Source organism: Acinonyx jubatus, chromosome B4 (genome assembly GCF_027475565.1).
Source record: "Acinonyx jubatus isolate Ajub_Pintada_27869175 chromosome B4, VMU_Ajub_asm_v1.0, whole genome shotgun sequence".
NCBI lineage: Eukaryota > Metazoa > Chordata > Mammalia > Carnivora > Felidae > Acinonyx > Acinonyx jubatus.
In genome coordinates, this window is record NC_069387.1 from 6497248 (window position 1) to 6519811 (window position 22564).

The 22564-nt window shown below is 49.3% G+C and overlaps 1 protein-coding gene across 9 annotated transcripts in view; it reads right to left on the reverse strand.

Moving 5' to 3' along the window:
- SFMBT2 (Scm like with four mbt domains 2) overlaps positions 1-22564 on the reverse strand; it is a 220517-nt gene that overhangs the window by 188371 nt on the left and 9582 nt on the right. For all 9 annotated transcript variants that reach the window (XM_027073367.2, XM_027073370.2, XM_027073371.2 and 6 more), the window contains exons 2-3: positions 9731-9883; positions 866-960 (exon numbers count right to left, since the gene is read on the reverse strand). In XM_027073367.2, the coding sequence (XP_026929168.2) occupies positions 866-960; positions 9731-9830 (195 nt within the window). In that variant the 5' untranslated portion in view covers positions 9831-9883. The remainder of the gene's footprint in view (positions 1-865; positions 961-9730; positions 9884-22564) is intronic.

The window sequence follows — 22564 nt, forward strand, 5'->3', positions numbered from 1 at the left end:
GCTGAGTCATTCCAGAATCTGAAGGGGCAAAACAGCCAAAAGCAAGAACAGGCTGGAAATGTGCCCCCAGTTTGCTCACCACACTCGGGCTAAGAGTCTTTGCCCCGGAGAGCCCAGAAAGAAGAAAAAAAAAATGTTTCTTGGAATTAAATTTTCATTTCCAGCAAAGAAACTGTAATGCCTCAGAACTCCAGTCCTGGAAATTCAGTCTTTCCCTTGCTAATGGCATATGACCAAAAATCTCACCCATAAGCAAAAATCTGGTAAGACCTCGATCTTTTACTTCCTGGGACTTCCCCTTGGCTGGGCACACTATTTGCATTGCTCAAAGAATATTACTGCGAAAATGATTTTTTGGCTTGATACAAATGTGCCCTGAATATTTACAGGGGATTTCCTCTAACTTCACTCCTCTGCCCCCAAATGGCTAGAAGACTTTTAGGTGTCCCGTCAAAATAAAAATATCATTTCCAACTAAGAGAATACACGGCCATTACATCTCCTGAGATACTATTACTCTTCACATGTACTTGCCTAGTTTGCTGGCTCTTTACTTGCATCAATCAATCTTTCCTGTCTCGGGCCGTGTCTACTCGGGCTGTTTAGGGTACAGAACAAGGATAAGGTACACGCTGAGCTCCCCCTCCCCAGGCCCAGCCCCCCGTTATCAGAAGAGATAACGTACAAGGATAAGGCCCATCTTCCCCACAGCTCTCTGCGAAAAGCAAACAGACATGTGTCCGTATCTCCTCCTGATTTCTAAGAAATCCTGGCTCAATTTCCCTTTTCTTCCCCAAGGTTCAGCATCTTCCTGCAGATGCCCCTCCCACCCTCCAAATGCAGAAAGAGAAGGCATGTCACATACATGTTTGAACGACGTGTGAGGAGCCGCACTGGCTCCCGTTTCTTCCAGATACTCTCCCCAGTTAAAGCCAATTTCCTCCAGGCTTGAACCTTCTTCTGTTGAAAAGACAAAAAAATAAATAAATACATACAGTCAGAATATCAATACCAGAGCGGAGAATGGAACGGCACCGGCCCTCAGTGAAAAGCAGGAAATCCGTGATGCAGGAGACAAGCAAATTCAACAGGTTAGGAGAACACTATTACATGCACAGCATCGTGTGCTGACTGCAGAATGTTGACTAAGAAAAGGAAACACTGGAGAAATTCTACGTGAGCTACCCCGGCAAAATCCAGGGTAAAATTAAGTGTGCTCTCAGGCAAACAAAATGAGATTTGTTTCGGGGCACAGTTGCCGCGTGTTAGCGTATTCACTTGGAATTAGCCACTGTCACTGTGGGCACTTCATGCTTCCAGGAGGTCGAGGACCAGGTAAAGGAAACCACTGGGCATTGAGGAGGCACCTTAATGTACAGATGAACACCTCTGAGCACTGGTCACTTACCACAGCTGGAGGTTACAAAACGACAGCACAGATTGTTGGTGTTGTAAGGGACCGTATTAGGAAGCACGAGCCCGGACGTGATTCCAAGGAAAACACTATTTGAGGTCCAGAAGGGTCGCTCCAAGATGTGAGGTCACCTAGCAAGTTAGTGACAGAAGCCGACCAGCTGTCAATCAAACAATTCTCCAGGCATTGAAGGCTGTGCGTAAGATACAATCTCTATCGTCAAAAGGCACCAGATAACTCCTCTTGAAGTACAGGTAACGACATTATGGCGTAGTTTCAAATGCAAAGAACTAATGAGCTGTAAACGTTACTTTCACCTATCTGCAGGGCTATCATAAGGAACACAGAGCAGTCGGGGGTACCCACACATGCAGATAGGCAAGAGCTTCAAAAGTTTAGATTCTCTTTTCTTGCAATACCGAGCCACGGGTGTGGATGTTCAGCCTGTGTGTCTTCTACAGGCAAGAAGCCTATGTCACTGGCCAAGAATAAACACTGCTTTTGGTCACGTCGCTGATGGAGAAGTGGTATATCCTGGCAGGTAGGCCAGCCGGATCGACAACAGGGGACTCTAAGAAAGGAAGCCTTGTTCTTGCGGGCTATCGCTGCCTTTCTTTCCACGAGAGGTTTCTTTCGTTGTCAGTAGGAAAAGTCATTTTCTTGGGAGGCTCCGCGGCGTCTCAGAAATCGACAGAAGGCCATTTCTGTAAAGCCGGATGACGCGAGGCTAAACGCAGTTACCTTACGTTTTGTCTTCTAAATCAAAGTTGCTTAAGCACGGCCTCCGCAGATCCTACCCCCGTCGAGTGGCTTGCAATTAAACGTCCGAGAAAAACGAAAGCCATCTGAAGAGCAAACCTTTTTCCCTTGTCGTTCTCCCAACATCCTGCTGCATCCAGGGACTTAAGTCCTTCCACTGGAAACACACTCCCCGAAAAAAGTCAGCGGGTCCTCTAGCCGCCAGCCAACGAGAGACACTCTGAGACACAGTTATGTTCTGGAAAGTACCTCGGGGAGGGGGGGTGGCGGGGGTCACCCAGTGGGTGGTCTGACCCACAGTTCTTGTCTCCAAAAGGCCGCAAGCATCGATTACCAAGTCTGTTTCCTGAGGCACCAGCCAGAGGCATCCCCGCACAGCACTTACGTGCTCAGGGGGGCTGGCGAGGTGCCTGTTTGGCGGCTAACTTGTCGCAAAGCAGGTCTGGAATTGCTGCACCCCCTACTTGTCCAGCTTAGCTCAGCCCACGCCACCGGCAGGCCTCGCCCGCTCCAGCTGTGGGTCACGCACGGAGCCCCACAGAGACACCACACGGTCACGGCAGTGTCCTAAGAGCCACGCTGTCCTGGACTGGCAGCTCTCTGCTCATTGCTTTGCAGGCAGCACCGCATTTCTTCCTTCCAAGAACCCTGACAGACGCTTACTACCATCCCCACCTCACGGAAGAGAAGTCGGGAGCCCCGCAAGGCGAGGGAGCCACCGGGACCACGCAACTGTCTGGCCGCAGAGGCCGCAGTCCGGCCCAGGCTGTCTGCTTTCGAGCCGGAACGCCTCCCAGGCGCCTTCCTGGTCACCCTTCTGCCCGATCTCACGTGGGGCACGTCCACTCCACCACCACGACCCGTTCCTCCTCCGGGAGGGTCCAAGGCGGACTCCAGGGCCGGCTTCTGTGTTGGCGAGCATTAGAACATTCCAGAGCCAAGCCAGGAGGCGGGAGGCAGCAGCCAGGCTCGGCGAGAACAGAGGGCGCAGAGCCCCTGGAGTCCTTCTGCAGGAGGACACAGCGAGGGGAAGACGTGGGCATAAAACTCAGTCTTGGGCCTTCAGATCCAGAAGGTCCTGGCAGAGCCCCTGGGTGAATGAACAGCTCCCGAAGGTGGAAGGGCCCTCCTGGGGGGTGACCGCTTCTGTGACATCAGAAACATCTGCCTGGAGACAGGGCCCCCAGGAGCTGCCCGCAGCAGCCGGTGCCTGGGCCTACAGAGCTCCGATGGGCCCCATCACTGCGCCTGGAAGGACCTGGGGACTCGGTCACTTGGAATCAGCCGTGAGGGCGAGACCATGGGTCACATTTCTCAGCTTTGGGGCGGCTCCCCGCAATGCTTCCTGCTTCAGACATCCCCCACCTAGGCTGCGAACATCCTACCCCACATTTTGTTCTCGCCGAACCTTAATTCATCACAAACCGTGTTTCTCTTCCCGCGATACACAGGCCGTAGATGCTTTCATGCTCCCTCGGGTGCTCGTTCAAGTTCCCAAGAGACGGAGAGGTCCCCCCTGTGACTCCCAAGTGAGCCCCTGAGAACATGCTTCAGGGGCGTCTAGGTGGCTCAGTCGGCTGGGCATCCAACTCACTGCTTGTGAGTTCAAGTCCCACAGCGGGTTCTGGGCTGACAGTGCAGAGCCTGGTTCAGATCTCTCTCTCTCTCTGCCCCTCCCCCCATTCTCTCTCTCTCTCTCTCTCTCTCTCTCTCAAAAATAATACACTTGGGGGAAAAAAAAAAAGAACACCACTTCGGAGAGTTGTTGCCCCCTGCAGTCCAGAGAAAATACTTTAAATTTTTTTTTTTATTTTTTTTAACGTTTATTCATTTTTGGTAGAGAGAGACAGAGCATGAGCGGGGGAGGGGCAGAGAGAGAGGGAGACACAGAATCCGAAGCAGGCTCCAGGCTCCGAGCTGTCAGCTCAGAGCTCAATGCGGGGCTCGAACCCACAGACTGTGAATCGTGACCTGAGCCGAAGTCAGACGCTCAACCGACTGAGCCCCCCAGGCGCCCCCAGAGAAAATACTTTTAAAAACAACCCAGAAGTCAGATCTGGAATGGGATTTTAAAAAATAAAGCTTTTATGTCCCACACTGGTAGTTTTGACAATAAAATCGCACAGCAAACTTAGGGTCCCCTACGAGAAGTCTTCCCCAGTCTGTGACTCCTGGCACATCCCCCCAGCACACACATCCCCAACAGCCGATTCTCTAAAGACGTTTCAATGAGCAACAGATAAACACACACGCTGTTTATGAGCGGAGGTCTCATAAACCCAGAGCAAATATTTACAGCTGATTCATAAACCTCTTAAGCCTGTAAACATTTTATCAGGGAAACCCTGACAACCTCCCTCCTCTGCGAAGGCACCAGTGGGAAGCATTTTTCCCCACGATGTCATGAAAACAGACCATGAAACGCCACCAAGGAAATTTCACAACTTAAAAGAAAACAGGCATATGTTCATTAGCGGCCATCCAGTTCTGCAAAACAGAAGGCTACTTACGCGACCAACATATTTATTTCATAACAGACAGAAAAGGAACACTAATCGTTGAGGTGCAAGCCACTTGATGGTGAAAAATGGAATGAACGAACGGCTCACACACCTTTTTTGAGGTAATCAAGTCCTGGGTTTTGATTTCACTGTCTGAAATAAGGCTGCCTTTGCAAGGCTGACTATTAAAAGTCCCTGGCTGCTAACTACCCAAATAAAGGAGCATCAGCAGGTTTGAAGTGAATAAAATCTTAACAGAACACGTTCTCATGTGCTAGGTGTTCTTCATAAATAAGGGAAGAGAAAGGAAGGCATTAAGCCTTTGCTATTTCACCTGCCGATAGTCTGGTCACACCATCACAAGGTGTAAAAAATAGTTCCACAGAGTACGTTAAATAGACACACAGGACGAACGAAACTCGGCTGGCCAACACCAATCCGAGGGCTGAGTTCACGGCTGCAGGACGACCCCAGGGAAGCGGGGACAGTCACTGAGCACAGAGGTCCTCACCCCCGTCTGACCACCCAGGCGGCCAGAGAGACTTTTTTCAGAAGAAAGAAAACACATAAAAATTATCCAATCACCCAGCTTGGTTGGGAAGGACAGTAACTATTCTAGAGAGAGGGGTTTTTTGGTCTTTTCTTTGTTTTAATTTTTTTAATATTCATTGATTTTTGAGAAAGAGAGAGAGAGACAGAGTGTGAGTGAGGGAGGAGCAGAGAGAGCGGGAGACACAGAATCCGAAGCAGGCTCCAGGCTCTGAGCTGTCCGCACAGAGCCCAATATGGGGTTTGAACCCACAAATGGTGAGATCATGACCTGAGCCAAAGTCGGACACTTCACCGACTGAGCCACGCAGGCACCCCGCTTTTTTGTTGTTTTTTTTTTAACAGGGAACATTATTGAGTCACACAGCACCTGTTCCCAGCACCAAGCGTAAGAGAGCTCTATTTTTCTAATAAGAATGTTGAAAAGCTTGTGGGACTCCACTCAGTGTGTTCCTAACACCAAAAAAAAAAAAAAAAAAGCCAGTCCACATTTCCAGCCTAATTCTCTTTACTCTGAGGCCTGCCCGTTCTAAATGCACAACACCACTTTATCTACAGACCTCATCAGGAAATTACGTTTGGCCAGCCTGGAAAACTAACGTCAAGGGGTCTATTTATCACCACGCCAGCACACTGCTCTGCTTGCTTGTATCACGGCAAAAGCCTAGAGTTCCAGAAATCCAATTCTGGTCCACGACCTTCTCTATGCAGCCCGTGCCGATGCCGTCCGTTCCATCTGGTGGCGAGGCCCTTCGGTTCACCTCCCTGCGCTCATCCCGCTGACGTCCTCAGTGTTCCTGAAAGGAGGAGGACTTTTTACACTGTGCCTGTTTCATTTACAGGACTCGAGTGCCGGTCGGAGGATTGTTTGGAGCTTTCCTTAGGAAAAGAGGCAAGTGGAAGATGACAAAGCTGTTCGTGAGATTCAGAGTCCACTGGTTGGCGCTCGAGTTCTCAGTTCAGAGGGATGGACCGTCCGGACGAGGAATGGCATCCACTCGGCATCGGGCATGCAAACACGAAATCAAAACCCCCGGGTGCAGCCGGCGGAGGCTTCTGTGGTTCGGCCCCGTCGCGCGGGCAGAGAGGAGCTGTGGGCACCTACAGGTAGTCACGTGCTGGGGAGGTACAGGCATGTGTCACATCACACGTGGGGAGAGGGGCCAGCAGACAAGAAGCTGGGTGGTGCCGGCGCCCCAGAAAGTGTGTGTGCGCGTGGAGAGGGGGTACGCACATCACATTTATGTACCAAGGGTGACTTCCCCCTGCACAGAAATGCAGGGACAGCCCAGTGTCACCGAGCACCGTATCTGGAGCCTCAGGATGCCTGCGGTGAAATCCTGGCTCCAACACAAGGGCCAAGTGACTTCTCCCTGTGGTCCAGTGGCCTCCTCTCTAAAACGGGGATACTGAAAGCAGCTCTTTCGCTGGGTCATGGAAGGGTAAACGGAGTCAACGTACAGAAGGACCTGAAGTGAGTGCCTGCCATACAGTTCCAACTCAGGATCACGTCCCCAGCTGTCCCAGGTCAACGTAGAACCAGCTGAGGAGCACTGAACGAGCCTTCTCCCGTCCTTCTGATCCGTAAGTCTCGTCTGAAACGCCTCTGGGCAGAAGAGCCTTGTCACCAAAATGATGTGCTGCCCCAAGCGTGTCACGCCCGAACCAGACACCCTCCAACTAGGCCACCACCGAAACTGTCTTAGGTATCAACAGCTCAGAGGGGCCCCACTTGAGAAAACCCGCTTCCTGACGACTCATACCGGAGTAGGTTCTGAGCAGTCGAAGTGTGAGTTTCTTCCCCAAGTCGGCCTCTGCTCACCACAGAGAGTTCTATTAGACGTTGCTTTAAACTGATTTCTCCCCAAAAAAAAAAAGAATCAACACATGCAAAAAATAAAAAAAAATAAATACATAAACGGATTTCTCCTTTAGGGGTCCACCTTTGTGGCACCACCTGTAAGTCTCCCCCATGCATAAGAGCTTATGGGAACCCCAAGGAGAAAGGACAGATCGGCCAGATACGAGGGGAAAAAAAAACTCTGTGACCACAATCTGCAAATGCTAACATAATTCAGAGCCACTCAGAACTCCTACTTTTTTTTTTAAGTTTAGGTATTTATTTTGAGAGGGAGAGAGTGTGCATGAGCAGGGGAGGGGCAGAGAGAGAGACAGAGGAGGAGAGAGAATCCCAAGCAGGCTTCATGCTGTCAGCGCACAGCCCGACGTGGGGCCTGAACTCACGAAACCGTGAGATCATGACCTGAGCCAAGGTCAAGAGTCGGGACGCTTAACCAAATGTGCCACCCAGGCGCACCAGAGCTACTGTTCGTTTTAAACATCTTGACGTCTTATACAAATCAGGCCGCGTATGGCACACGAGCAAGGAAGCCTCCATGCAGTGAGTGCCGTGTGACGGGCTCAGCCCAAGCACACCGTGGCCAATGACAGAACGAATCTCGCGCTTCCCTTTCATGGAATCACCCCGAAGGAAACGTAGGATGAGTAATTTTCCTGACACCGTGTTATTATTACCGCTGGGTTTCAAAATCTACGTCAGCTAGCGAGATCTACTGCAGCTACAAGAAAATGAAAAGCCAACACACGGTTGGTTTTTAAACAGTTTTGAAAACACACCTTTAGAAATGATGCGGGAACAGACATCAGATGTGCATCCAACGAAGTCACGGTGAAAGCCCAGGGAACCGTAAGTGGAAAAGTAACCCCTTTCAGGAAACGTAAGACAGACTTTTCTACAAAGCGTATTTGTACTTAAAGAACATCAAGCCTATAGGACGGAGTTTCCTCAGGAAGGAATTTCCATACTTCCGCTGTGGGACAACACTCAACTATGCCTCTGGAAGTTTCCTCACTCTGGCTTTCATACAGAAAAAATCACAAGGGGTGGGGGTGGAGGACTGGGCTGATTCTGAAGGAGACACTAACATCTTTCAACATATTTAGGCAATAATCTCAGGGGGGTTCCAGATTTTTTGCAGATAAAGATACAACTTGAGAAATGTAATGTAATCAATTCGATGATACCAAGCAATCTGTAATTCTGTCATTGACCGCAGTCATCAAAATATGGAGACGAACTTCGTGACTTTTCTGGATAACGGTCAAATCTCCCACTGATTTCAGGATCAACATTTTGTACATGAATTCACCACAGCAAACGTTCGGGATCCAGACAGCTGAGTTGCCCTTATTTAAGCTGCTGTAATGCAAATACAGCAATCCTTTGAAAAAAAAAACAAAAAACAAAAAACCACTAGTGTCTTTTTAAAACGGATTCCTGTGTAAGTATTTAGAAAAACATGCTTTCTAATAAATTCACTGATTAAATATTAAGATTCAATCAAAGACTGGCTTGGTGTGCTTTGGATTTAGTTTCCTTTTTTTTTTTAATTTTATTTTTTTAATTTTCAAAATTTACATCCATGGGGCACCCGGGTGGCTCAGTCGGTGAAGCGCCCGACTTCGGCTCAGTTCACGATCTCACGGTTCATGGGTTCGAGCCCCACGTCAGGTTCTATGCTGACAGCTCAGAGCCTGGAGCCTGTTTCAGATTCTGTGTCTCCCTGTCTCTCTGCCCCTCCCTCACTTGCGCTCGGACTCCCTCTGTCTCAAAAATAAACAAACATTAAAAAAAATTTTTTTTTAAATTTACATCCAAATTAGTTAGCATCTAGTGCAACAGTGATTTCAGGAGTAGATTCCTTGGTGCCCCTTACCCATGTAGCCCATCCCCCCTCCCCCAACCCCCTCCGGTAACCTTCAGTTTGTTCTCCGTATTTACGAGTCTCTTTTGTTTTGTCCCCCTGGTTTTAGTTTCCTTAAAGGGAGACAGACCTCACCACGCACTCACATGACCTAAGTTCTTTTCCCATTAAGGAGTTCTCGGAGAGACATGCTGAGGTTCTGGAGAGGGGAGAGAAGGCGGGGACCCCCAGAGCTGGGGCGGACCCGCTCTCCTGCCTCTCTGGGCACGTGGGAGACAACGACAGCTTTCTCACCTCCCTTGCAGTGGTGCCCACACGTGACAGGTTCCGGTCCAGAGGTTCTGAGCGAAAGTGAGCCGCGTCTTCTGAGTCGGAGCATTTCACTGTTGACTCGGGAGCCCCCAGCCCCGCCTCCCCCGGAACAAAAACCACCACCCGCACGTGGCGCACCGTAAGACCGTGTGCAATGAGTCAGCGAGGGAATGCCCGCTACCTCGCCTGAAATGGCATGAACGTAACGTCGACATTTACGGGGTTACCCACTGAGATTCTGAAGGGATCCGTCACTCCGGTGTCACCTGCCCCTCTCTGTCCAGCATCGGGAATACTGATTCTGCACTAACTTTCAAGAGGCCGCAGGCTGACGAACAGGACAGCAAATCCTAGCAACGGGCAACGTGAGAGACCTAGGAACGTCTGCCCTGCTGTGCCTCGAACATCTTCGGGGAGACACGGGTCACTAAATCGAAGGGGTCAGACAGATCCAGAAAAGAAACTCCTACCTGAGTCGAGCCCTCCATTACCGTTCGCTGAGCTCTGCTGTCTCTCCAAGGGCGAAGACAGTGGGTCTGGCATGTTGGAAACTGACAAACCGCTCTCCATGCCTAACGAGTAAGGGTCCCTCTTCTCTTAACGCATCCTGCAGGAAGGATCACCTAAGGGCAACCAACAAAGGAAAAAAAAAGAAATCAGAGGCCCTTGATTACCCTCGGTTTATAGAGGCTCCAAAAATAACAGTATCTGATCAGTGCTGTTGCCCTGTCATTATAACACGCAGGCTCAACGGAATGTTGATGATAGAAAATACCAGAAATAAAGACTGAGGAGTACGCGTCCACACACAGGTCCCAGCTTAGTGAAACCCATCGGTTTTCCGTAGGGCACGATCGTCACTGAGACGAACACACTTCTCACCAACACCATCTACACGGGGAGCCCCAATCTACCTCGGCACGGCTGGCAAGACGATCCGCCACCCACCCCTGTGCTCCCCTCTCGCGATGCCGTGAAGCGGCAAACCTCCGAGACGTCTGCTGTGTCCCAAGCACGGAACTTCCAAACCCACTTAAAGTGCCAACGTTCGCAAATGCGCTTTTTGACCGATTAGACTTTTCCTCCAAGAGCACGGCTCGCCTTCACTTGCTCGCATGCCACGACGACATGGGAAAACAGGGAGAACTACAGGCGCCTCTCGCAGAACCTACAACTGAGCTCACTTCCGTTACACCCCATGGAAGAGCCAGACACGACACCCCTCGGGGTCGGCCGCCGGCCCCGCTGACGGTTAGACACAGCCGTGTGAGGCTTCTAAACCTTTCACTCACTCAGCATCTGCTTTTATCTCACGGCTAGATGGAAGTTCAAATCGGCAAAAGGGCAAGGATGGATGAAGAAAAGGATAGCGCCCCTATACCTATAAGCAGACTATTTTGTCACTCCCACACAGTAAAATACCCTTTAAGGATACCACACGCACACACACACAAACACACACACGCGCACACGAATACACGCATCCCTTTTGGTGCTCTTCGGTTTACCTTCCTGGAACATTATTTTGAGGTTTTGTCAAAATTACAGGTCCAGGAAAGGGTACCAGCCATCTGTGCAAAGGCGGGGAAAAGGCAGAAAGCTCTCACAGGAGGAGACGGGAAACGCACCAGGCACGTGGTGCTGGAATTGAATCTCGCTGTATTTTATTATCCACCTGTTTATATAAAATACTACACCAGACACTGTGAGGGGAGGGGACTCCAGAGCCACCTCTCAATCAAAACACAAAGGAAAGAAAATACCTAGCATAGAGTAGGAACCTAAAAACTGTCTAGGCTGGGTCTCAAGTGGCAATCTGTGCATCTTGCTAGTGCAAAGGTAAGGACACGAATAGGAAATGAAATGACAAATTACCAGGCAAATGTAAACCACTAGGAGATTATCTCTTACTCGTTCCACACTCTCCGAGCAAGGGTGCTTATCATATTTTCTGGAGCAAAATGAGAGGGGACGTGGTCTAAGGGGCAGACGTCAGGACCAGCGATACAATGTAAGCCGGGCCTGTCCGGGAAAACAGGAGAACCCTGGTCGAAAGGCAGGGTACCAGACCCAAAATGGTTTCTGTGGTTTGTTTACAAATCACATAAGGGACAGGTAAATACCACGCCCTCACTGCAGCGCTGTGTGGGGCAGAGAACACAAGGCAAAGCAGTCTTAATCCTGCCCTCCAGCACAGACTAAGACAGACGGTGCAAGAAACTTGGGTGCATACGGGAACAGCTTAAACCTAAGTAGAAACTGGATGTGTTTTTCTTTAAATAATCTTTTTAAATGAAGGATTAAATAAAGGAATCCGTTCAACAGATAGATGGGTGCCAAGATTATTTAAAATGGAGGGCATTGGCAAAGCCAGCACTTTAACATTGAGGCTGGCTAATTTTACCCCACCGACATCAGGTTGCTAAAATAACCTCACGATGAGAGGCAGAACTGCATTCTCCTAGGAGAGTTCTTTCCCAATCGCCATTACAACACAGATTCACGAATTTATGGGGAGCCACAGTCCTGGGTATTTCGTCCCCCTCGCGCTGCACCCAACAGACCAGAGAGTGGAAGAAGAGGCCACCAGGGCGACTCACAAGCTCTCGTGCCTGGATCTTACAGTGGATGGCAGTAGTCACCGGTCTATCTCTAACGTCACTGGAATGAAGGAGCAATCGCCGGTGCAATCTGCAGAAAATTCAGGTGTTGAAAAGAAAGCGCGGCCATCCCACCGGGTGCCCAACTGCCAACGACGACGTCAACAAACAAGCGTGGCCATCCCACCGGGTGCCCAAGTGCCAACGATGACGTCAACAAGCAAGCGTGGTCATCCCACCGGGTGCCCAACTCTCAACGATGACGTCAACAAGCAATGGGGCCATCCCACCAGGTGCCCAAGTGCCAACGATGACGTCAACAAGCAAGCGCGGCCATCCCACTGGGCACCCAAGTGCCAACGATGACGTCAACAAGCAAGCGCGGCCATCCCACTGGGCACCCAACTGCCAACGATGACGTCAACAAGCAAGCGCGGTCATCCCACCGGATGCCCAACTGCCAATGACGTCAACAAGCAAGCGTGGCCATCCCACCAGGTACCCAACTGCCAACGACGTCAACAAGCAAGTGCGGCCATCCCACCGGGTGCCCAACTGCCAACATGCCCCCACTTCAAGAACACATGCAGGGAGCCCACAGGGTTAAAACACACACCCGCTAGCAACGATGGAAGCTTGTGTGTGAGTTTACAGACCACCGGATCACCTACACAGGGACACAATGCCCACCGACTCCAGGGGCATCCAGACGGCACAAAGAGAGGGGCAGATGGGGCACGCTCTGGAAAACACTGCCTCCCTCACAGCGATCCACTGGAGTCCGTCAGGGGACCACCAAGAACTGGGAAGGCAGAAGGATGAGCCCCTGAAGGTATCGGGGGTGGGACACTCGGAGCAAACAGAGTACCACAAACCGCCCGCACAGAGCGCACCACCATGGTAAGCTGGTAAGTGACAGGAAACACCACGGACGCAGAGAAGCACAGGCGAGCAAGACGTGGGAGCCGGGATTACCGAGATGATGGTCAGGCAGGACCTGAGCAGGTGCTGCCTGAACAAACTCCGGGCCGCACTCCAACAAGAGGAGAAGGTTCTGCCTGAGCGAGGACCCGAACCCCTGCGCTCCACTCTGTGGTCAGGATTTCATTCCAGGGGGTGAAAAGATCAGATCTGTTCCAGGAAAGTCGCTCTGGCAGCTGGATGCCAGGCAGACGGACAGACAGGGACAGGACTGAAAACAAAAACAACGCGGGCGCAGGTCTGAACTAAGACAGCAAGGGAGAAGAGAAGGAAGGAAGCTCAGGGTGTATCTGACAGATGCAGCCCAGGAAGCCCCAACATTAACAAAACACAATCTTGTCACAGCTGGAAGGCAGGTTCTTAGAAGAAATCACTTCATTTGCCACAGCCAGTCCTCCACAGCTAATGGGACCTAGGCAGTGCCCGTGGAAATAAAAATTAGGGGGGAAAATACGCCGACTATGAGAATGACAGACCATTTCACAGAAATTTACTTCCAGTGGAGTCTGTCGGGGGAGCAAATCTTACTGGTGACAGCTGGCCCAGAAGATCTGCCAAACGAAAACAGGATTGTGAAAAGCAAATCCTTTTCCTGACTACAACACCCGAACCCCCCCAAAAGGCTACTTTTAAAAGGAAGTGTATTTCATTCTGACCTTAAAATATATATAACTTCAAGACCAAAGGTAAAACTTTCTATTAATGAAAGACCTTTTTTTTTTTTTCTTAGACGTGAAAAGAAGGCTGAGAAAACCGGGTTTTTAAAGGGTAACTTCCTGTTTTTATAATACACCTGTGATCCAGTGCAAAGCTATTAATCCTATCATAATTGGCTCTTCTTGTCTCTAAAGTTGTTGAACGACAGAATTATAGTAACGGGAGCATCTCACAAAAGTTGTCTTGGCTCGGTGATAAGAACAGTGAACTTGGAGAGGAATAAGGTCACCATCGAGCTGTGTGACCTAAGCAAATTACTTAACCTCTCTGTTCCTCAAACTTCTCATGAAGGCATAATTAGATTAAATCAATGGCCCTTTGAAACCTAAAGTTCTGGGGTGCCTGGGTGACTCCATCGGTTAAGCGTCCAACTCTGGATATCAGCTCAGGTTGTGATCTCGTGGTTCATGAGATCGAGCCCCACGTCAGGCTCTGTGCTGACAGAGTAGAGCCTGCTTGGGATTCTCTGTCTCCCCTCTCTCTGCCCCTCCCCTACACATGTGAGGATTTCATTCCAGGGAATTCACTCCTTCTCTCCCCCAAAATTAATTAATGGAACTTCAAATCTAAAGTTCTATGAATCAAGGCTTTTTTTTTAAGTGGTAATGGTTTATTTGCTGCATTCATATTACCCTTTTATCTGAAAGAAATTTAATATAATCAGCATCCTCCCCCTGTAAATTCTTTTCTGCCTCCTCCAATCATTTGGAGAGTATTCAGAGAAGGTTAACTAATTTTAGCATAAGGCAAGCAAAGTCCTGTTAGGACGAAGATGGGCAGGGAAGGACACTCACTAGGTACTATCCTAAAGCTAACCAGAAATTATTAGGGGCTTTTACCTAATTTGAATTAGTTGCAGACCAGCAAGATCCAATAGAATTTTCCATACTTTGCATGGTCCAACACAGTAACCACCAGCCACACGTGGATCTCAATTTTAATTTTAATTAATTTATAAGTCCTATTGGCTGTCGTCTTACAGAGTACAGCTAGCCCACAGCACAGACAGGCCAAAGTTGACTATATCTGAATTTGGAGCATGTCCTATATACCCATCAATTCTTGGCTCCCTTAAACAAGTTTTTTGTTTTTTTTAGTTTTATTTATTTTTGAGAGAGAGAGAAAGAGGGAGGAAGGGAGTGCCAGCAGCGGGGGAGCAAAGAGAGAGGGAGACACAGAATCCGAAGCAGGTTCCAGGCTCCCAGCTGTCAGCACAGAGCCCGACACCGGGCTCGAACTCACGAGCTGCGAGATCATGACTTGAGCCGAAGTAGGATGGTCAACCGACTGAGCCACCCTGGCGCCCCTGTCTTAAAAACGTTTTAATTTAATGCCAGCAAGCTAGTTAAAAGAGAACACAGGAATTTTAAAACCTAGGGAATTTCACAAAGAGACTTAACAGCTTCCCCATGAGCCTGCACAGATACTTTATAACAAACACTGTGATGTAGCAGGTTTGTATAGAACGTGCGGCATTTCTGTATCGATCTAATTTCAAAGAAGAAGCGATCTAACAAGCTAAGTTATGTGCATCGCACTAAAATCACTTCCTGTTTTCTTTCATCTATACATTCAGGGAAATCATTCCAACTCAAAAAGGTAGTCAGACATAAAGTGTTTCTGGGAAGGGAAGAGGAAAAAAGTCCACAAAACTGACTGTTAACACATCAGTCAAGTATCAATGGCTTATCTGATACTTATTAAAGGGGGAAAAGTTTGCTAAAGTTTTTTATGACTTCGTGGGGATTTAGCTCCATGCATTCTCCCGACCAGCCACTATCAAAAGGTCACCGAGGACTGTCAAATAAGACATCGATTTAAACGCACCGAATCCATCACTTCAAATAGAACTCAAGGGTAACATTATAAATATCAAAAAGAAAGCCACCTGGATGAGTGGCAGATTTAAACCTTACTTTAGAAGGACAGGTAACAAGCCTTTTTTAACCCAGGCGACTACAAGACGTATTTATTTTGGCGAATGACACATCCCATTTGCCCTTTTCCAACAACGTTTACGCTTTCCTTCCCACAAAAGGTACACGCACACTCTGCAGAAACCTAGGAAAATAAAATTATAAAGGAACAAGTTAGAATCACTCGTAATTCTAACACCCAGGCACAACCATTTCTGCGTGTATAGTATCCCTTCCTGACGGCTTCTCTGTGGCATTTGAGTGCAGGCAGAACTTAGAAACTCACGTTTCGTTGACCGTTCCGCAGAAAGCACATGTCCCCACGTCATTAAACTTCTTTGAAAACACGACTTGAAATGGTTGTGCAATCTTTACTATAACAATCTATTTACCATTCCCCTCCTACTGACCGTGAAGCCGTTTTTTATTTTTCCCCATCATCAATGGCGCTGTGCTAATCATCCTGGGCCCCAAACCCTACTGCGTCTCTGAGCCTTCCTTCGCACGGAATCCCAGAAGTTAGATCAGGGGCCAAACTCAGGAACACATCTAAGCCTCACGATCCACGCTGCTAAAACACCATCCAGCCTGCCAGGCCCCCTTCTTCGCTTACAGAGAGCCTCGCAGTGACGACAGAATGAATCTGAGATGGGGCGTCTGGCAGCCTCAGGAATTCGAGCGTGCGACTCCTGATCTTGGGTCGTGAGTTTGAGCCCCCTGTTGGGTACAGAGATTACCAAAAAAATTAAATGAACTTTGAAAAAAAAATAATCACTTAAGAAACAAAAGGGAATGTATCTGAACCCAACCTCCTCCGGGTCCATCAGGGGGGTTTTGTTTCCCCTTTTTCAATGTGACATCAACCAACAGCATCATGCCATTGCAACATACGGTCCTCATGTGAAAACACTGTTCATATCCTTCCCACATTTCAATTCTGTTGGTATTTCATATAATTTTTAAAAATTTTTTAATGTGTATTTATTTTTGACAGAGAGAGAGAGAGCACGCGAGCAGGGGAAGGACAGAGAGAGAGGGAGACACAGAATCGGAAGGAGGCTCCAGGCTCTGAGCTGTCAGCACAGAACTCGACACAGGCCTTGAATCCACAAACTGTGAGATCATGACCTGAGCCGAAGTCGCACGCTCAACCGACTGAGCCACCTAGGCGCCCCTAGAGCACCCACTCTTGATCTCAGCGTCATGAGTTCAAGCCCCACACTGGACGTGGAGCCTATTTAAGAAAAAAAGAAGAGGAAAAGGAAGAAGAAGAAGAAGAGGAAATCGTCTTGCATTGTAAGTAGTGTTCCTTAAAGAATTCCAGTTATCTCAATTTCATTTTACAAAGCCAAGCTTTGCTACACCCTCTGCCTAAGTCAGGCCAGGCTGTTCTCCATCAAAGTGTAGCAAGAGTGACGATTTTATGAAGAACTCATCCCGTTGACTCTTCCTAGGGGAGCCATTCTCCTAACCGATCTATGTATCTGGACACACCTTTTTTCCCAGGTCTCTTTTCTCAGATAGCAAGAGCGGAATGGATCGCGCAAGCTCCAGGGACTCCTCCCATGGTGTCCCTCATTCCTAGCAACGCCCTTGTCCTTCAAATCCCTCGGGTGACCGCTTTGGTGTTCATCTCCGCGCCTCTGATAACACCTCGCTCATTAACGTCTCAGTTTCCGTCATTATCGGGTAAGGCGCTGGCACTCAGCCCGCTCTCCCTCCCTGCCTCCTCCCCTTCCCCTCCTGACAGGCGTGATTCAGAGCAGCAAGGCTCTAAGCAGATGCCCCAGCCGACCCCACAGCACCTTAGGATGCCTACCCTTCCTCAGACAGCTCTGCCTCTGCTCTGCCCCGATCCAGACTAACTGCCTTCTCTGCCGGGCTGGCAGGTGCCATCCTGAGACCTGGCCTCTGTCTCTTTTGTAGCACATCCTGCCTTCTGGGTCCCACACCTTCCCCGTTATTGGTTTTCTCTCTTGGGATGAGGCACGTTCCCCACCACGTTCCTAGGAAAGGATTTAGGTGGGAAACATTGAGGTCTTGCGTGGTTGAAAATGTCCTTACCTACCCTCCCATTTTAACCAACAGCGTAGGCAGGTAAAAAAAAAAAATCCCAAGCTGGAAAAGCACCCTCTCTCAGAGTTTCGAGGGCTTCCTTCCACATCCTGAAGCTTCCACGGGAGAAGTCGGGCAGCAGCCCAGTCGCCGGGGCTTCTGAGGTTCTGAGATTTCACAGTGGCGTGTCTATGGCAATCCGCCTGTGGTTTCAGGGCACACGGGCTTCTTTCGAGTTTGAAATTCATGTATTTTGGTGCTAGGATATTTTCCTGAATTACTGCTAAGTTCTTCCTCTCTGTTTTCCGTTCTTTCGTTCAAAGTCATTCAAATGTCGGACCTCCTCGATCTCAATTTTCTCTTTTATGCTCTCTTTCCTTTTTTATTTTTTTTTAATATTTGTTTGAGAGAGAGAGAGAGAGAGACAGACAGACAGACAGACAGACTGCGAGCGGGGGAGGGGCAGAGAGAGAGGGAGACACAGAATCCGGGAGCAGACTCCAGGCTCCGAGCTGTCAGCACAGAGCCTGACGCGGGGCTCGAACCCACGAACCGCGAGATCATGACCTGAGCCGAAGTTGGACGCTCAACCGACTGAGCCACCCAGGCGCCCCATCTTTTATGTTCTTCTAATGTACCACCCCACCTAGACTGTACCATCAGCTACTTCTTCCTGCTCTTCTGTGGAGCTTCCCAGTTTAATTTCAGAAAGGTCTTTTGAGGGACGCCTGGGTGGCTCAGTCGGCTGAGCTTCTGACTTCAGCTCGGGTCACGATCCTACGGGTTCGTGAGTTCGAGCCCCACCTCGGGCTGTCTGCCGTCGGCACAGAGCCTGCTTCAGGTCCCCTGTCCCCTGACCCACGCACCCTCGGTCTCCAATAAATAAACATGAAAAACATAAATAAACAGACTCCTTTTAGATCCTCGTAATCCTCCCCATTCCCAACCTGTCCCGGTTTTGTTGCCTCTATTCCATCCCTGTGCTGATCCATGATCTTTCTTTAAAGACCTCTCTTCTCGCCTCCGTGAGAGAAGTTCTTTTTCTCTCTGTTGGTTCCTGGTCTCTGCATTTGCCTGTAAGGCGCCTTGCTCAGAAGGGACGTGACACTTCGGGGTTCCTCCTGTTCAAGAGGCAAACCGGAGGGGCTGGCTGGCACCTCTGGGCGCAGGTGAGGGTGGGACCCGGGAACCCGTCTGGAGGCCTGCGGGGGTCGTTCCCGGAGGAAACCCCCGCGTCTCCGCTCGCAGGTTGGCCGACACACTGGAACGAGTCTCCCGTACCCCGCTACGGCGGGGCTGGGCTCTCTGCCTGCTGTCGCTGCTGGGCAACGGAGCCTCCCACACCCGCTGTCTCCCTTCCCCGCGAGGAGGCAGGTGTGGGCTCCACGAAAGCTCTGCCTCCTAAATCCGAAGTCACAGAGGCGTCCGGCCCCCGCTTTAGATTTCCGCCGACGAGAGCCCGTCAATCCCTGTCCTCCCTTCCTCGCCCACGACTGACCCATACACGAGTTGTTCGTCTTGATTTTGTTTTCTTAGACACGATCGGTGTCACACTCTCGCCGTGCCCCGATGGAAACCATAATTATCCAAACGCAGGTGAAAACGTGAAGCTGTTCTCTGCCGTCACGGGGCTGCCTTAGCATCCGCCACCCCTCGCGTCTCCTTCACCCACGGGCAGGGGCCAAAGGCTCGCTGCTCCCACGGGCTCGCTTTCGAGAACCGCGTCGTGCTAACAATAAAAGAGACGGCGCGTTTCTTTTCATGTTACCCGCTTATCCACAGACCTTTCGAACCGACCCGCCCTGGAGTAGAGTTCAAGAAACTCGAGGTGTCCCCAGCTGGCAGACTCAGAATGTCAAGCTTGCTACTCTGAAACGGGAAAAGGTTTGCGGTTGCTTGTTCTCGTCTCGTGACTCAGAAAAGAGAACCTCCACCCGATAGGAAAGAACACGTGAAGGCCTAAACTCAAAGCCTACGAAATTCCAGACCCGCGCTAGCTGCCCGTGCATATCTAGCACGGCGAAATCACAGCGGAACACGGCCTCATTTCACGCTCCGGGAATCTGAAGATGAGCTCAGGACACCTCACCTAAGCTTAAGATCTTTCCAAATATTTCCATAAGAAATTCCAGGGCTGACGGCAGCCAACGGTTCCCACAGTAACATCCCGTGTCTTCTAAGCCACGGTTGTGACCGTCACCTCTGAACCTCCCAATCCAACGGCACGCGTCACTCGAGGGCAGAAGAGCGAACGCAATCTGGGGTTACAAACGGGCTGGGGCAATGCGGAAACACAGCAGCCTTCCGTGCTACCTGCTCAAGAGAGGAGAAAACCCAACGAAAGGGCACACGAGCCGTGCACCGTCTCAGGGGTTCACTTACTGGCTGTTTACCTACAAATTATTTCGGTAGCGTTAGCCACTTATTTACCATAAAGAAGGACGAGGCCTCGAAATACGCAGCAGAATCGATGATGCAACAACACGTCTTTGCATCAAGGTAGCGACGAAGGGTTTCGTGCACCCCACATCTGCCTCCACGCCACGAACGTGCAACACCGTCCTTGGGTTGGCATACGACTGACACCAAATACTTCACACAGAAGAGCCTGGTAGAGGCCTTCCTGAAAAAGCAGGCGTCTTAGAACGAGCACAGACATCATCCCACTCAGCCCTGACCTCTTCAACAAACCCCGGGGTTTCCCTGTCACCTGCGAAGACTGGGATGAATGAGAGCATCAACCCGAGTTTCTAACAAAGCCGAGCAGCCTCCTACTTTACGGGAGATTTGTATCTCACAGCATACATCCGCGCGTAGAAGGCATTTTCGGTAAATTAGCCCACGCGTTGTATGCATGATCCTTAAGAACTCAAAAAGTAAAGAACTCTGACAAGGGACCCTTGTGTCGGCTAGACATGCACAGATAATGTCTAATAATCAGTGCCTAATTTTCTGAGGGGGTTTTATGTATTCATTACTCCAAGCCGCACAGATGTATGGCAACGATGCTTGAGAGATACCGCACACTTGTAAGCGTGTAAAGAAGCACCTCCTGGAAGGCAGCCTGGAGAGCTGTGCAAGCTCCCTGGGGATACACAAAGCAACTAAAGAGCATTTCAGGTGTTTACTTGAAGCCATGGATATAGCCATAAAATTGGGCATAAATCAAATTTTATAAATCACATCATCTAAATGCATGAAGGAGGTTTCCTCCAGTGGAGGAATATCATTATGCAAAGCCAGTAAAAACACCCTAATTTACCTTGATTAGGACACTACATGGGAAATGTAACGAACCCTGCAGGGATCGCAGGAGACCTGGGCTTTGCACCCGAGTGTATGCCTGGCCTTCAAAACACAGCCAGCAGCCCTGTTCTCATCTGCAAAACGCAGGGACAATTCCAAAAAGTCTCCTCTCCCAGGCAAACATTTCAGGCAATCTGGGCCTTCACCCACCTTCCTTATTAAAACTAAGAGTACGTGGGAGGAGAAAATAATACAGCATCCCCTTCAAGGGAACAGAGACTCCAAAAAGGAAACACTACTCCCATGGTCTGAGCTGGATCCCAAAACCTTTCATAAAAAGAGAGGAGTCAGGACCTAAATGCCCAACTGGCTACTCAGAGACTTAACCTGATAAACTGCAGAGAAGCACTGAAGTTCGCAGCAACACAGGGATGAACGGGAAAGGTGTCCTGTGTTCTCCAGCTAGCCGGGAAGAGAAAGCATACTCAGTTCAAGGGGTTTTTTTAAGGTTTGTTTATTTTTGAGAGCGACAGAGACAGCACGAGCGGGGGAGGGGCAGAGAAAGAGGGAGACACAGAATCGGAAGCAGGCTCCAGGCTCCGAGCTGTCAGCCCAGAGCCCGACGCGGGGCTCGAACCCACGAACTGCGAGATCATGACCTGAGCCGAAGTAAGACGCTTAACCAACTGAGCCATCCAGGTGCCCCGGCCTTTACCTTTCAAAGCCAGTTGTACCTAGCAAGAATTCTATCTGCCATCCACTACAGGAAAAAAATCAAAAATTCAAAATGGAGGATTAAAGGAAAGTGACTTAGCCAAGGTCACACACAAAAAACTGAGCCAGATCAAGGGTTCTGAATTCCCTAGACTGGTTCACTGTACCCATCAGACCGTAGGCTATCTACATTTAGTGCACTTCCTAAAAATTATATATACATATACATATACATATACATACACACCAAGAGCAAATTTCCATTAAAATCCTGCTACTTTGATTTGGTGCAAAACTTGACTTTTTCTCCTGAGCTTTAGAGGAAGTGAAATTAGTTTCTACTGGTAAACAGTAAAGAAGCTTTGATGGCCAGCTTCAAGCCTGAGGTCAAGCTCATCGCGTGACGTGCACATCAGCCGACCTGGCCAGAGTGAGCACAGTGCTTCCCAGGCCTCACACAAAGAGCCGCTCTGAATTCAGCGTTCTATGGCACAAAACAGGAACGTCCTAAAAGACCAAAATGCTAAGGTGCATCTAGAAGACGATGCTCACTGGTGGCCAGCACTACCTAGAAAGGAAAATTCTAGCTCTCCTCCCCGGCTTCCAATTTATCCTCACTTACGTTAGAGCGGGAAGGTCTTTCAGAAAGGAGAGAAAAAAAGGAAACCGGTGGACATGAAAGCCAATTATTTTCTGAATTAAGCCAAAATTTCGGAAGTGCAGCACCTGCCCAAACTTTTAGCGGTTGATTGACAAGTCAAGGAGCCGCACACTATCCCAACCCAGAAACACTGAGCAGTTTCACTTTCCATTTTAAAGACGGGGATTCGGCTTCGTTTAAAGGCTTTCCTCTTTCACCAGGATCCAAAATAAATACAAACAGAAATGCTCTGGTCTTACCTGCATTTCAAATCAAGCACATTAAAAAAAAAAAAAAAAAAAAAAAAAAACCTATCTATATGATCCTGTATAACCTTTCCAAAGACTCGATCTCCGTATCAGTAAAACAAAGATAAGAGCACTCCCCTATAAAGATTAAGGAGGCTAAAGCATTTAAAGTGCTAGGCACAGCATG